This window comes from Fragaria vesca, linkage group LG5 (assembly GCF_000184155.1).
Source record: "Fragaria vesca subsp. vesca linkage group LG5, FraVesHawaii_1.0, whole genome shotgun sequence".
Taxonomy (NCBI): Eukaryota; Viridiplantae; Streptophyta; class Magnoliopsida; order Rosales; family Rosaceae; genus Fragaria; species Fragaria vesca.
In genome coordinates this window covers 23,856,693-23,871,899 of record NC_020495.1, presented here as the reverse complement: position 1 = coordinate 23,871,899, position 15,207 = coordinate 23,856,693, and the positions used below count along the sequence as shown (strand labels likewise).

Sequence of the window (15,207 nt, the reverse complement as noted above, 5' to 3'; positions counted from 1 at the left end):
GTGTTTTTTTTTTTTTTGTTGGAGAACTAGCATGTTGTTTTTCTTTTGGATACAATATTATTGATAGCAAGCAACCAACAGAAATACAGATGGAATTCACATGCAGAAGTCCTTTAACTTGTACCTTTTTCTGAGTTTACAGTTTCTTGCAGCATTCTATTGATATTGATGATTAATAAATGGTTCAATCTTATGCCTAAACAAAATCTTACTTTTCATGTCATATCCTTTTGTTCAAGTAGCTACACAATTGTTGGTGGGCTTTTGAAATTTCTTGTTGGATTGGTGTCTCCAGTTCTGTTGAGTATACATTTATGTATCTATGTGTCTATATGTAGTTATCAGTAATTCATATTATGTTAACCTGGGGTATGAAATGTTCTTAGTTAACGTCTTACGAACGTAGATACATACGTAGGTGATGATTTAACAAACATGTAATAAAGTGCAAGGAGATGACCTTGGTTAAAGAACTGTTGTGTTTTGTCTTGAATCAGGTAAAGAAAATGATTGTACATTCTGTCACTGATGCTCTGAAGGAACTTGATCAGATTGCGAGGTTAGTCAATAATTTTACTTAGATATTTGATCAAAACTTATGACACTATTATAAGGTATAGGTATTCATAATATGGCATCTAGTTTATATTTACTTGAGATCAGCCGTTTCTTCTCATCCCTCAATATCTATGGCATCAAATCTGCCTCTTTTTAATTTTTGCTTTGATAGTTTCCAGCATCAAATTGCTTATCATACTTGTATTGAATGCAAAAGCTATATGATTTAGCTATTGGGAAATTACTGTTGTTCTTTTGTTTGATCTCATTTGAGCATATGAAGTGCAAAATTCTTTTTTTTTCTTTTCTTTTAGATCAAAATGCAAGCACATAATTCCTCCTACTACTCATCATTAAACAGAAATGCAAGTACATGTGCCTGAAGGCATGGTACACATAATTTCTTACTGTACAATCAGCACAGATTTATACTCTGTAATCACCATCAAAATCTAATAATATCACTTTTTCTTTCAAAAAGAAATTTATCAAACTTTAATTGTTTTGAAATTCAACTAGTGAATGTACTGATGGTAACAGATTATACGTGCGTCTTGTGTGAATCCTAGTGGTTCTTGACTGGAAGCAGCAGAAGTGGCAATTTGGTCGATATTATGAGGATCTAAGGAGCATAGGCTTAAGTTTAACTTTGTCATTGTATTGTCCTGGGGTGTTGACACTGACGCTGTGAAAATGGTAACAGATTGTTACATTAGTCATGTGCATTTGCCTATGTGATGCTTTTGCTCTCTGGTGGGAGAGCTTGTAAGCTTAGTCTTTCACATTCAAGGAGCTTGAATTTGATTCAACTAAGCTTAAAAATTCGGGAAATAGTTTACTTCTTTTACAGATAGCATCATAGCAAATTAGTTTTCTAAATTGCATTCATGATCAACTCTTTACAATACTTAATGAGATGTCTGATTTTTCTTAATGATTTGATTTCCAGGTCTGAGGAAGACACTAGTCCACCTAAATTAAGTGAGAGGATGCAGTATACTGCATAGTTATCTATGTCACTCATATGTTGTAATATATCTGGCTTTTTGCTCTTTTTTTGGGAATGATTTTTTGCCCTTCAAGTGCACCTGTGAATCTTGTTGGTCAAGCTTTGGAGGATTTTAGTTCAAAAGCCAGTTTTTGTATAAATCAGTAACTTGTTACAGTGGTACTGTAGTACTTCGGTATTATCTTAACTGATCTAACTTTTCGGGTAAAGTATAATGTTAATTAGTATTTGCTAAATCTGTAGCACCTAAGTTATAACTGCTCTCAAATTTCTTCCACCATTGTTTGATGTCTTGGTTTCATTGTTCTTACAAGCATCGAAGACTTAACCTTGTCTAATTGCTGACTCTCATCCTGCTCTTGATCATTGCCCTAAAGACTTGATGTTTTGGCATTGATGTGGATTACAATACACTGTACAGTTTGACAGTGAAGTTCAGTATTTAGGTAACAAACTGAAGACTATTATATGATCTGTTGACATTTAGTGATTTTACGCCATTTGAAAATTGGAGATTATAGACAGATATGTAGAATACTGCAAGGCTGATCACTAGGAACCAAGAAAATCACCCAATTGCCTCTCACTCTAGGTTGTTCAAACTAAGAGCAGAATTCAATTTTCATGTAAGGAATTCCCAAGGGGGAAGGGAGAGTTACAATGAGAAACGCAAAAGGTTTGAATCCAGCTTATATTCTATTCCATCATAAAAGGGTGCAGCTACTCAGCTATGCTAGGAGAGGGAGTTCCTAGACAACCATTAGCTCATTTATTTTTAGAGAAAATGCCCATTTAGTACTAATTTAAACCTTTTATTTCTCATTTTAATGATAATCTTTTTCATTAGCCCATTTCAATATAAGGTAACCTTTTTTATGCCCAAATGCACAAATCTTTATACCCAAATGCACAAATCTTTACTATAGTCTTAACAAACCATATTATTTTAAGACTATTTTGCCTTCACCCTTTATGTCAAGGAGCTCTTAAGGGTAGATAGGGAGGAGTAGATTGGGGATCTGGGCAAGATAATTTGAATATGGAAAGATGAGTTCTTGCCTATTCCACCCAAATTCTGTGATTTCTGTTCTTCATCTCTTTCCCTGAATGTTCTTCGTAGTTTTGATTTATTTAGTTTAGATTTAGATGTAGATTCATCTATACTGAATCCAAATCTTGAAACTTTCAGAATTTTCTATTATTTGGTTTTTGCAGATCTGGAATTCATGTACATATATATATATATATATAATATTGATTATTAAGATGTGTTATTTGTATCAGATTGTTGTTTTTGATGGAGAGTAAACAGAACGAGAAATTTCTTGAGTTGAGTGAGGATTCGTTCTATGTCTCAGCTTTATTGGTATTATAGAGAAGCACCTCATTGTAGAGTTTAAGACCATGTATATTGTAGAGCATAATTTTGATCTAATTGTATGTAAGAACATGAAGCATAGTTGGTTCTGGATTTATATACTTTGTGAGTTGTGACAATGGTGGGCTGTAGAGATGAAGAGAATCCAACAGTGCAAATAAGTTCCAACACCCTATTATGTTGATGCCTCACTTTCATCTTCCCCTAGGTCTTGAACTTGGTTCATTACTTCATTTTAATCCAAGAAAGCTCTGGTAATTAGTACAAACAAGAACTTTGCTGCTTTGAGGATGGATGGTGCCATCACTGCTTTAATGCATTAGACTAATTCTGCTCAGTTGTTGTAAAACAAGAATGAACTAACGTGTAGTTTTGAATTCGAGACTCTGAACTCCTCAAGTTTTAGTTGGTCCAGATAGAGGCATAAAGAGAGGAAATACACGAGAGAAGTGTACAGATCTTTGTTGATAAATGTGCACTCGGTAGCTCACTATTATTGCATTCAATACACCACGGTTGAGGGGAGAGTGAGACTCATGAAACAATAATATCACAAGAAACAAGTAGAGTTGTGTAGTTTGAGTCAAGCTGAGATTTTCCTGTTGAAACAATAGGAAACAATGATTGTCCTTGCCTTCGGGCTCCATGTCAATAAAAAAAAAGAAAAAGGAAACAATGACAGATCCTTACTTCAAGGGAAGGGAACTTAAATCTTTGAGGGCATTGTCCAGTATTCGATCTTGGGAAGCCAAGGCAGTCTGTGATTTTGGTTCCGGCTGTGCCTCCGCAAAGTATAATCTGGTAGAGCTGTTTGTTGCCTGATTTGTCTTTGTTACATGTGAACCCTGGAAGATATATGGTGGCCTTTTGTATGGCACTGGAAAATGCTGTGACGTTGTAGAATGACCCGTTTGGATGGATACCTGCATTCCATTAATACCGATACTATTAAGTGAGACATTGTGAGTTTGACTAGTCTACCTAAAATGAAAACCGAAAGTTTAGGTTCATAAGTAGCGATCAGGACCTGCATTGCTGAGTATCTAGAGCATGTACACTCTCTTTCTGAGATTGAGAGCTGCATGAAAGTATTGGTATTGACCTCCAAACAGTGATTCTGCACAAGTCCCATATTTCTCCCATTCTTGCAGCCAGAGTTTCTCACTGCTAGTGCTGCTAGTATGGCTTGGCAGGATAGTAATGGCCAATTCCTTGTCAGGTTTGAGATCTATCAATTAATCCAATAAAAAAGTATATGATGAATCTATATATCAATGAAATCATCAAAATTAAGCAACTTGAATGGTGAGTAGGGCACTTTAGTTTACCTTGGACAAACTAAAAAGGGTCTTAGATTTGCAGTAGGTTGGCATATCCCAGAAAACGTATAAGACCATATGCCACCGATTGTGAAACTGGGATGCTTTCTGATACTCCTTGGGTAGCAACAACCCTGCTTTGCTGCTGCATAGTATGACCCTGGCCACTAAAAAACCATATTACAAAAAAAAAAAAAATTAGGATGAGTTCTAGTGGCAATAATTATCACACTACTCTAGTATTGAGTTTGAGCAAGTTGGATATACCTGATAAGCAATGTAGAAGGATACAGGATTTCCTTGAGCGGTTAGAATAGTTGTTGACAGACTTATGAGAGCACAGAGTATCAAACTGAAGATGGGAGAAGGGGATTTCATGGTTTATAAGATATGCCCCCTTCTTGCTCCATGAACATGAAGCTATATATAACGGATGTGATGTTAGAGACGACTATATATTAATACTGGAAAATGAGATTATGGTTGAGTGTGGATCGAGTTCCATTTATTACTGATATCTGTAAGAGATATTTGGGTTGGAGAGCCATATATTATTCATTTCTTTTCCTGCAAGAAATTTATGGTTTTGTCTTTGCTTTTGAGGTGAAACGTTATCTGTTGCCTCACTTGCCTGCAATTTTGTTAAACATTAGAGAAACATTAAACAAGTTGGATCCGATTCATAGGGTCAGTCTAACTGGCTATGTGAGTGATTAGCACTATCAAATGCAACAAACCTAGATTGCATGTGAACTAATCTAACGACTCTCAACTCCGGAGTTTCATGAACTATATATAACAATAGACAATTCTCCAAGTTACTCAAGAGTTGCTATATATAAATAATTTAGCAACATCGGGAGAATCAAGATTAAACTCAATAGTTTCATCCGTTGCTACTTATTACTGTACAAGAGCCATTGAAGATTTGAAGTCATAGTTTGCAAGAGTTACATTCTATTGTTTTATTTGTTCTAGCTAGAAAGTGTAAGGCCAATTTAGATTATGAATCACATAGAACAAGAGAAAACAAGAGAATAGGAGAGTACTGGAGCCAGGTTGATATTACTCACATTTCCATAATTCTTCAAGGGATTGCAAACTTGGAATCAATGGCAGAAATTATGGCTGTTGCTCCGCATAGAAAAACAGTGTCCAGGATCATTACACAGCTGTACAACTGATCAACACACAAGATTGCATATCAGTCACAAAACCTTATAATAAATTCAAACTAAATGCATAAGCATCCATTTGAACAACTGCAGTCTCCTTTCAAGGTTTTGGTTCTGATTAACTGGGACCAAAACTGTTATTCCCACCTGCAACGTTTTAGTAAAGAAAAGCGCGCTTACACCACCCTGCTAGACGCTAAAAAAAAACATGAAAACCCATAACCACAACATAGTTCAGGAACCCAGCAACAACCTAAGCATCACCAGTAACAATAAGGTTGAAATTATAAGTTTCAAAAAGGAAACACCATTAAAAATTTAAAATACGTGATAACGCTATTACCTGCTCTGTGAATAGGATAAAAACAACAAATTTCAAACAAAATACCGTTCATGTTCTCTTCAGAAAATCTACAGATTACATAACAGATGATAAACTGTTGTCATCTGATATATTTAGATGGCTTAAAAAAGATTTAAAAGTTCCTGATTGTACCTAATCAATTTCGTAAACTGGCTCTTGTTCTATTCTGCATCAGAAGCCTTACAATTGGAACATCCACTTAAGTTTGTAGAGTTGCTCTTCTTCTGGTCTGCCTCAGAACCCTTACTGATCTCGGAACATCCACTTACTTTCATGTATTTCCTTTTCTTCTTCTCTGCATTACGAGCCTTATGCTCTGAACATTCACTTAACTTTGTAGATTTCCGCTTCTTCTGCTTCTTCTGTTCTGCATCAGAAGCCTTGTTCTCTGAATCTTCACTTAAATTTGTAGACTTGTTAAATTTGTAGACTTGCTCTTCTTCTCCGTCTTCTCTGCATCAGAACCTTTATTTTCTGAACATTCACTTAATTTCGTAGACCTTCTCTTCTTCTGGTCTGCATCAGAAGCCTCGTTGATTTCCGAACATCCACGTAAGTTCATACGCTTGCGCTTCTTCTGCTTCTTTTTCTTTTCTACATCATAAGCCTTATTCTTACTTGATCCCACCTCCAGTCCGGACTCTGAGCCTTGCACACTCTCTGAACCTGAACCTGGAACTGGACTTGTCCCATTCCACATTGGCATAAAGTTGTACACTTTAAATGTTTGATCATCAGTAGGTGGAGGTGCCCAGCTGATTGGTTCTGGTGACAGCACCACATCATTGTCAGCGGCATACTTCAGCTAGTCGATTTCTGCTTGGCGTGTTATATGGACCAAACGCTCACTTTTCTCTTTGCGGTGAGCAGTTTGGTGCCCTAAGATCACCGAGGTCCACCGGTTCTTCTTGCTTGTTGAAGGAGAGTTTCGACGCTAGACTAGCTGTCATTGCTGCAACAGATGCTGCCATTGGACTACCGACGCCGCACAACCAAAACTCGGAAAAAAAACCCCAACCCTAGCAGACGTAGGGAGAGAGAGTTTATAGGAGAGAGGTCGCGGTATATTTATTTCAAATTCAAATTGATGAAAAGGATTAAGGAAATAATCTCATCTAACTTTATATATCAGAAGGGCAAATCATTCACACACAAAATGACCAAAATTAATAATTGCAGATTTTGGGTGTCGAATGAAATAAAACATATGGATAGGTTTATCTTAAAAGAGGTTTAGTATTTTGGGTTTTCATCTAATTTTCTTAAAAGATAATAGGCTAAGAGTTAATCGATGAGTGCGGCTATTGGGACCTCCAGATTTGCTCAGTGTACCTCCACATGTTTTGACTTATTGGATTACAAATATAACCTCATACAAAATGACAATAATAGACATTGAATTTCACAAAAAAAAAAGAATTAGTATTCTTCCTTTTTTTTTTTTTTTTTACTTTCCAAGTTAACGATACAAAATGTGAGGAGTCTATAAACCCTAAACCTAAGCGCAACCGTTGCTCAATTGCAAAGAACTACTACACCAAATGGAAGAATCTTCATTGATGAAGACGCAATTGGCCTTTTTGGGGTTTTCTTAGTCCAAAGGTTTCTGGGTTTTAACTTTTTTTTAGAACATTAATCTGAATAGGTCATCGCCATTCTACAAGAAAAAGAGCTTGCTTTAATATTTCATCAGATTTGCTTCATGTATACCTATTTTCTTACTTTTGTAGTTACTAACTTACTATATATACGTTCGGTCACAAACATCACTTTACTGCTTTGCAATTGATTATGAAAACAATTCATGATTTAATATTTTTTAAATTGTTGTCATTGAAAAATCGTTCGTACAACTTGATCAAATAATATAGGTTAATGACATTCTATGCGAAAAAAAAAAAAAAAACAACAACAACAACAAAAAAGAATTGAGGTTGCAGAAGAGGTTTTCATGAAAAAAGAGAAGAAGAAAAAAGAAATCAAGCAATCGAGGTCTGAAATAGAAGTTTTCATGCAAAAAGAAAAAAAATTAAAGTGTGGGAGGTCTAGAGAGCGAACAAGAGGTATAATGAGTAAATTATTAAAATATATATGAATAACAAACCTAAGGTTATTTTTAGAATTTGAAAGGAGGTCTAATGAGCAAATGTTTATTTTAAAAATAAAAAGGAGGTGTAAAGAGACAGGGAGGTACAATGAGCAAATCTGGAGGTCCCAATAGCCGCACTCTTAATCGATATGCTGAAATCATAAATAAGGAACAATGAGATAGAAAAAAATATTAAGTAAATAAATAGGGTTCAAATTCCATAGATAATATGGAAGGTATTGTCTATAATGAGGGGCCAATAAAAGATTTGCACAAAAAATTAGTATTCCGCTTCTTCCTTTCTTTTCAACTCATTTCTCTCTTCTAATTGATTTTTTTTCTGGCTTGGCTATCCCTTTTAGCCGAACCATTTCCTTTAATGCTACTCAACCGGACAAAATCAATAAAAAAAAAATGCAACAAATCTATTCACCGAGTAAAAGGAGAGAGAGGGATTAGAACCCTCGATAGTTCTTTGTTTCGAACTATACCGGTTTTCAAGACCGGGGCTATCAACCACTCGGCCATCTCTCTCCAAAGAAAATTTATATTTTCTTTTTATCCTATATTTGATTTTTATTCCACCCATATAGAACGCGTGCATATGAGTCGATACCATTACTATCTATAGAAAGATATCAGGCTATAGAAAGATATCGGGTTTGAATCTATAGGTCTATCTATTTGTCTATATGTATATATATAATACAGATGCATGATACAGCAAGCATGCCCCTTATTTTGTAAAAGTAAAAAAAAAAAAAAAAAAAAAACAAACAAACGCTCATTCTCTTTTGGCTGAAGGACGATATTTTTCTAGTCTTTCAGTAAATAATGATCAAGTGAAACACAAAATTTTTGGTTTAAATGTTTTGGATAAAAAAGAAAGCTGTATTCCTAATTATTCAGAAGTGAATCGAATCGTATATACGAGTCATTGTAATCTCACATTTCCTACTATTCGTCATGATAATTTTTTATTGACAAAGAGGCGAAGAAATAGATTCATCATTCCATTCCAATCGATTCAAGAACAAGAGAAAAAACGGGTTCCCCGTCCCGGTATCTCGATTGAAATACCTATAAATGGTATTTTTCGTAGAAATAGTATTCTTGCCTATTTCGACGGTCCTCAATACAGAAGAAAGAGTTCGAGAATTACTAAATATGGAACCCTAGGGTTGCATTAAATCCTAAAAAAAGAAGATTTAATTGAGTACCAAGGAGTCAAAGAATTTAAGCCAAAATACCAAATGAAATTAGATCGATTTTTTTTCATTTCTAAGACCATCTCCCACCATAGGCGAAAAAGCTAAATTTAGCCTATGGTTACTCCAACCATAAGCTAAATTACAAGTTTCAAGGTAAAAAATTTAGCTTTAGCAATTTGTAGGCCAAATTTGGCCTATGGACATTGTAGGGTAAAAGTATATATTATTTTATTCAACATTAGGTTTGTCCTTCAAATTTGGATTATCATCTAAAAAAAAATTCAATTTCTTCTACAATCGTGAAGATCTCATCGAGATCTTTTATATGAGCCCCATATCGAATATATTTATATAAAATATTTTTTTCATGATTAATTATTGAATTAAACAAATATATGACAAAAGAAAAAAAAATAGCTTTAGCTTAATTAGGATTTAGCGCGCCTATGGTGGGAGTCTTTTCCAAGCCAAAATGCTATTAATTTGGCTAAAGATTTAACTTATGGTGGGAGTGTTTGGTAGGCTAAAAAAGATTCTATAGAATATTCTTGTTTTGTAGGCTAAATTTGGCTTAAAATTTAGCTTATGATGGGAAATGCTCTGAGGAAGTGCATATTTTACCCGAGTCTTCTTCCATAATGGTACGGAACAATAGTATCATTAGGATAGATACACGAATCACTTTAAATACAAGAAGTAGAGTCGGTGGCTTGGTCCGAATGGAGAGGAAAAAAAAGGATTGAACTTAAAAACTTTTCTGGAGATATCCATTTTCCCGGAGAGATAAGATGTTCCGACACAATGGCATCTTGATACCGTCAGGAACAAATTCTAAGGAATCAAAAAGATTAGGAAATAATTACTCAGATGAATAAGCAAACTACGTAGAGATTTTATGCACGAATATGAGTATTATAAGGGGGTCCCTAATTATAAATATAAGGGCAAAATACTTGTGACATGCACCATATACTTTACACCTAAAATCAGTTTTGTCCCTCTGTATTAAAATTAAATTGAACCTTTATACTCTTAATTCTCGACAGTTTTACCATTTTCGTTAGTTGGCCGTCAAAAGAGACTGTTAAATTGCTAAAAATGACTAAAATACCCCTATGAACAATCAATTTTTTTTTCTTTGTCATTCCTAATTTTTTTTTTCAGTTTCTCTCTCCTGATGTTGTTTGTTTTCTATTTTTATAGTTCTCTTTCTCAAAAATAATAAAAATAATTAGGAAATAGAAAAAATAGAAAGGAAAAAAATAATTTTTAATAGAAAAAATGAAGTTGATATTTAATAGAAAAATAAAATTGATTTTAATAGAAAATATAAAATTGAACTTTAACAGAAAAATAAAAGTTATGTTGATAAAAAAAAAAGGAAATAGATAAAAATAGAAATAATTAGGAATGAAAAAGGAAACAATAAAATTAAGTTTTAATAGGGGCATTTAGGCATTTTTTAGCAACTTAACGGTCTCTTTTAACGGTCAATTAACAAAAATGGTAAAACTGTCGTGACTTAAAAATATAGGGGTATACCGGTTTAATTTTAAAACAGATAGACAAAACTGATTTTAAATGTAAAGTAAAGTGTGTCACAAGTATTTTCTTTTAAATTTAACTAGTGCCAAGTGACATATCAAATACTAAAGTGTCGACAAAGCCCAGAGCCCCTGCATGCATGCATGCACAATAAGCGATTTAACATTGCCTTCTAATTTTCTATTGCGTGCTGTGAGTGGGCTCCCCGTTTTTTTCTTTTTGATGAGACAAAAGGGCTTTTCGTTTCTTGACTTTTCGACGCGTGTTGAGACAGGGTCCAATTCGTGTATTCCAAGCAGGTTGTGGATAGTCGCCGGTTTGATCCAAGGAGTTTGGACGTCAAATTCCACAGGCCCACATCAATTATTCAAGTAATTTTTTTTTCGATACTACTAAAGTACTAATTTATTCAAGATACGATCCCTGAACCCTAAACCCCCTGATCCTTATTATAAAAAATAAAAAATAAGTACCGAGGACACACAACACAAATACTCGACAAATACGTACTCTACTTATTACTCAGACCCCCAAGCTAATGGATAGCAAACGCTCAATTCATGCTACTAGATCAGCTTATGGTTTAAATTAATTAAAGAACAGTGCGGTGAGTACACTAAACAAATTTGTACCCAAAAAATGAAGAAGAAGATCGTAACCTAAATGTTAGAAAGCTACTTATTATAAGAACATCATATCTCCCAATCACAACACGCGAGAAAAATCAAAGTGGCATGCATGGGTTTCCGAATCCGTTCATAGTCACCAGAACGAGACCGTAGAGAGGCAAAGGAAGATTGTGAACGTGACTATTTAGATGTACGAGGCCATATATTACATTCACAAACTCAAAAGACTCAAGCTTCTTCATGAACCCGTAAGTTTTATGATCCATACGTACCTGAGTTCCTGCCAACATTTCAACAAAATTCAACAATGGGGTCACCCCATCCCTTAAATGACTGAAAAAAAAAAAAGCCAGTTAATGTCTTGTAGGGCAAAATTATCGTACGGTCGGACGTAAGTTGTATATGGTGGTAAACTGGTAATTTGGTAAACTTCCAAAGGTTCTGGCCAACTGCTTTGTGCATTTTTTTGGTGAGAAAAAATTGGGTATGTATCATGTATGTAATTATATGTATATATATAGCAATAATAGCTTGAGGCACAACGGCTATTGTCGCTCTACCTTGACTACCTCCCAAAACAAAACAAAAAAAAGTTAACTCTCTGAGTCTCTATGCGTGAATTGCCGACAACTTTTCTATGTGCAAAAAAATACAACAACGAAGAATGAACTGTGTATAGATATTTGAGTGTTTTAGTACTTGTTATGCTTTAGTTTGGCTCCAATTTTCTGTTGTTATGATATAGAGGGATTGCTGTAATGCAAGTTTTATAGAGACCTCAAAAAAACAAAAACAAAAAATTGGCCTTCGCCCAATAAAAAAAACACGAAGAACTTTAGCTTACCCTAATTCTAAATCCTAGTTCCGTCCCTGCAATTACCCTTAAGCTTTTTTTCTCCTTTAGAAAGACAAAACTGGATTTCAATATGAGATCGATACGTTCGAGTCCAAAGCGGCCAAAATTGTAACAAAAATGATATTCATATTCATGTACTACCCAAATGATGTGTGGCAAGTGCCATTTATACGGAAGCATTGCTTACATGGATGTTCTTAACTAATTTTTTTTAATTTTTTTTTATGAAAAAGTCTAAAATCAAGAATATATCTACTAAATTTGTTCTCAAATGAAGAAAATTCCAACCTTTATATCAAAAAAGAAAACAGGGCCAAACCTTCTCATCTAGAAGAGAGATGGTCATCCAAGAGGATATCTGATCTGGCTGCCACGGACTATGTAGATGGATAATGTTAAACTTTCTTTGTACTGAAATACACTCTCTATTTCCTCCTTGTAAAATTTCGATTTTATAAGATAATAATACATGACAAAACGTCTCAATGAATTTGCTATAAGCAGTATACTACATTCTCCATATGTTGGCACGATCAAAGAATAGCTTTTGATACAATTCTTTAGTTCAAATGTTCGAGGAGTAAATTTTTAACGAGAGGGAATAACATTTACTGTAGTAGGTTAATTGACTTAATTCCTTTACCACTTTGATGGCTCCGGTCAGAACCAACATAGAAAGTGGAGCGGTGCTCAACTGCTCTTCAGTCTTCACAGAATTTTTTGAACAAAACAATGAGAATATGAAATGTAAACCCTAAACCCATATCAAGCAACATGGCCGTAGTAAAATCAACAAAGAATAAGTGCTGTCCTACGCTGCTAAGTTCTAAACTTCTATGCTTGTTCACTGATGTGTTACTTCACAAGTGAAACCAACATGAATAATTTAAAGGATAGGCAATTTTTAAGATAACATTTCATTCTTGGATGCTCTCAAAGAAGCCAAGTCTTTGCATAAATAAAAAGCCGACACTGACCACATCATCTCTTGATAGAGGATCACCAAAGAGGAAAAATGTCAAAAAAATGAGCAGATGTAGTCGTTGGGACAAATTGCAGGTTGTGTGCAGGCGGCGGAGTTGTGCCAGTACTTCCTGTCCAGAACAGCCAGAACTTGTCTGAAAGGCTGAAAGGTAATGAGTGGGCTGGATTGTATGGCTGGTTTTTTGTAATAACCCGAGTTTTCGAAATTTTCGAAATAACTTTATTGTATTTATTTTAGGATCTCAAATTTTAAAGAAACATATATTTTGAAGGTTATGACACTTCAAGAATCATCTCCTCATGATTTTCTAACTCATGAGTTTACTTGGTTATTTTTGACTAACCAAATAATAAGTTAATAACAATACAATTTTTGGTGTTTAGTTTTCTCTACATCCATAATTCTTATATCTAGATGCTTATAAATGTTGGAGATTGTGGAAGTTTACTCTCACATCTACAAAAGTTTCTATGTCATTTCATTTATCAGTATTTATGTAGAATACATGTTAAATGGATATAGACCCATATGGACCTCCGTATATATATATATATCTTGGGGAGATGTCAGAAACTTTCTTTTTGCATTTTGCCTGATTGAAATTTGATCTGTACACCCAAGAGGTTACAGCAACAGTTACAACTGTTGGAACAAGTCGAATTTGAACGAACCATTGCATCAGAAGCATTGCAACTATTCGTTTGGTGTCTTTATAAGAAAGATGCAGACAAGGCAAAAAGAATAGAACAATCTCTACTCTTCTCCCTCTTCTATTTCTGAGAAAACACAAATACGAGTTTGCAAGAAGTTCTTGTTGGGTGCATAAACAAGAACTTGATAGTTGTATCCTGCAAGATAGACGTCCAAGGACTGTACAAGCACTAGTACGGGCGAATTTCTGTCTTAGGAGATTGCTACTGCAAGCCTCTATCAATTCGATCAAGTCAGTTTCATTCATACTTCTTATTAATATTATTTCTAAAATTTCTGTAGTTACTGGTATAGATAGCTAGTGATTAATTCCTTACATATATATAGACTATTTTGTAGAATTCTATTTTATGTTATTATTTATCCAATCACTGTAAGTTTTTTATCAATTGTATTTCAATAAATTGATGCAAGAGGATTGATCTGTATCTAATTTGATACTCCTGTTCTAACAATCTAAGACAGAAAGTCTTTATTTCTGATGGATCAATCAATTGCTGTTGGGGTTAAGAACCACATTGAGAAGCCGTTTGTGTTCAAGGGAGTGGACTTCAAACGATGGCAGCAAAAGATGCTGTTTTACCTTACAACTCTGAATTTGGCACAAATCATTACTGGAGAGGCTCCTGAAGTGCCAAAAGAGGGTGATATCCCTGCTGCAACGCTCAAGGCTGCTGAGACATGGAACCAAAATGAGTTTCTGTGCAAAAACTACATTCTGAATGCCTTGGATGATGCACTGTATGATGTATATTCCTCATTCAAAACTGCAAAGAAGTTGTGGGAATCTCTGGACAAGAAGTACAAGTCTGAGGTTGCAAGTGCTAAGAAGTTTGTTGTTGGAAAATTTCTGAATTTCAAGATGAGCGACATGCTTTCTGTTGTGAAACAAGTAGAGGAAATTCAGATAATAGTTCATGAGTTACTGGATGAAGGTATGGAACTCAACGAGACTTTTTCTTGTTGCTTCTATCATTGAAAAACTTCCTCCTTCTTGGAAAGATTTCAAGTTACATCTTAAGCATATTACTGAGAGCATGAACCTTGAGCAACTCATACTGAAACTTCGTGTGGAGGAGGAGAATCGCAAAAATGAGAAAGTTGATGCGACTTCTATGGAAGTAAAAGCCAATGTAATTGAAGGTGGCACCTCCAAGCCTAAATTTGCACAAAAGAAGGCTACTGCAAAGAAGGTTGCTACTGCACCAAAGGCTACTACCTTCAAGAAAAAGATTCAAGGAGGCTGTTGGGTGTGTGGAAAGCCTGGACACCGAGCCAAGGACTGCCGCCACAGGAAAGATGGAAGTTCTGGAAACACCAACCAAGCACATGTAGCAGTGGATGATATTCAGTTCACTGGGGTTGTATCTGAGGCAAA

The 15,207-nt window shown here is 34.9% G+C and overlaps 1 protein-coding gene across 1 annotated transcript in view; it reads left to right on the top strand.

The window, feature by feature from the left end:
* LOC101313813 overlaps nt 1-5,448 on the top strand; it is a 13,378-nt gene extending 7,930 nt beyond the window's left edge. The window contains exons 12-14 of the mRNA XM_004301719.1: nt 4,022-4,039; nt 4,097-4,164; nt 5,247-5,448. Coding sequence (XP_004301767.1) covers nt 4,022-4,039; nt 4,097-4,164; nt 5,247-5,448 — 288 coding nt within the window. The remainder of the gene's footprint in view (nt 1-4,021; nt 4,040-4,096; nt 4,165-5,246) is intronic.
* The last annotated feature ends 9,759 nt before the right edge of the window (nt 5,449-15,207 follow it).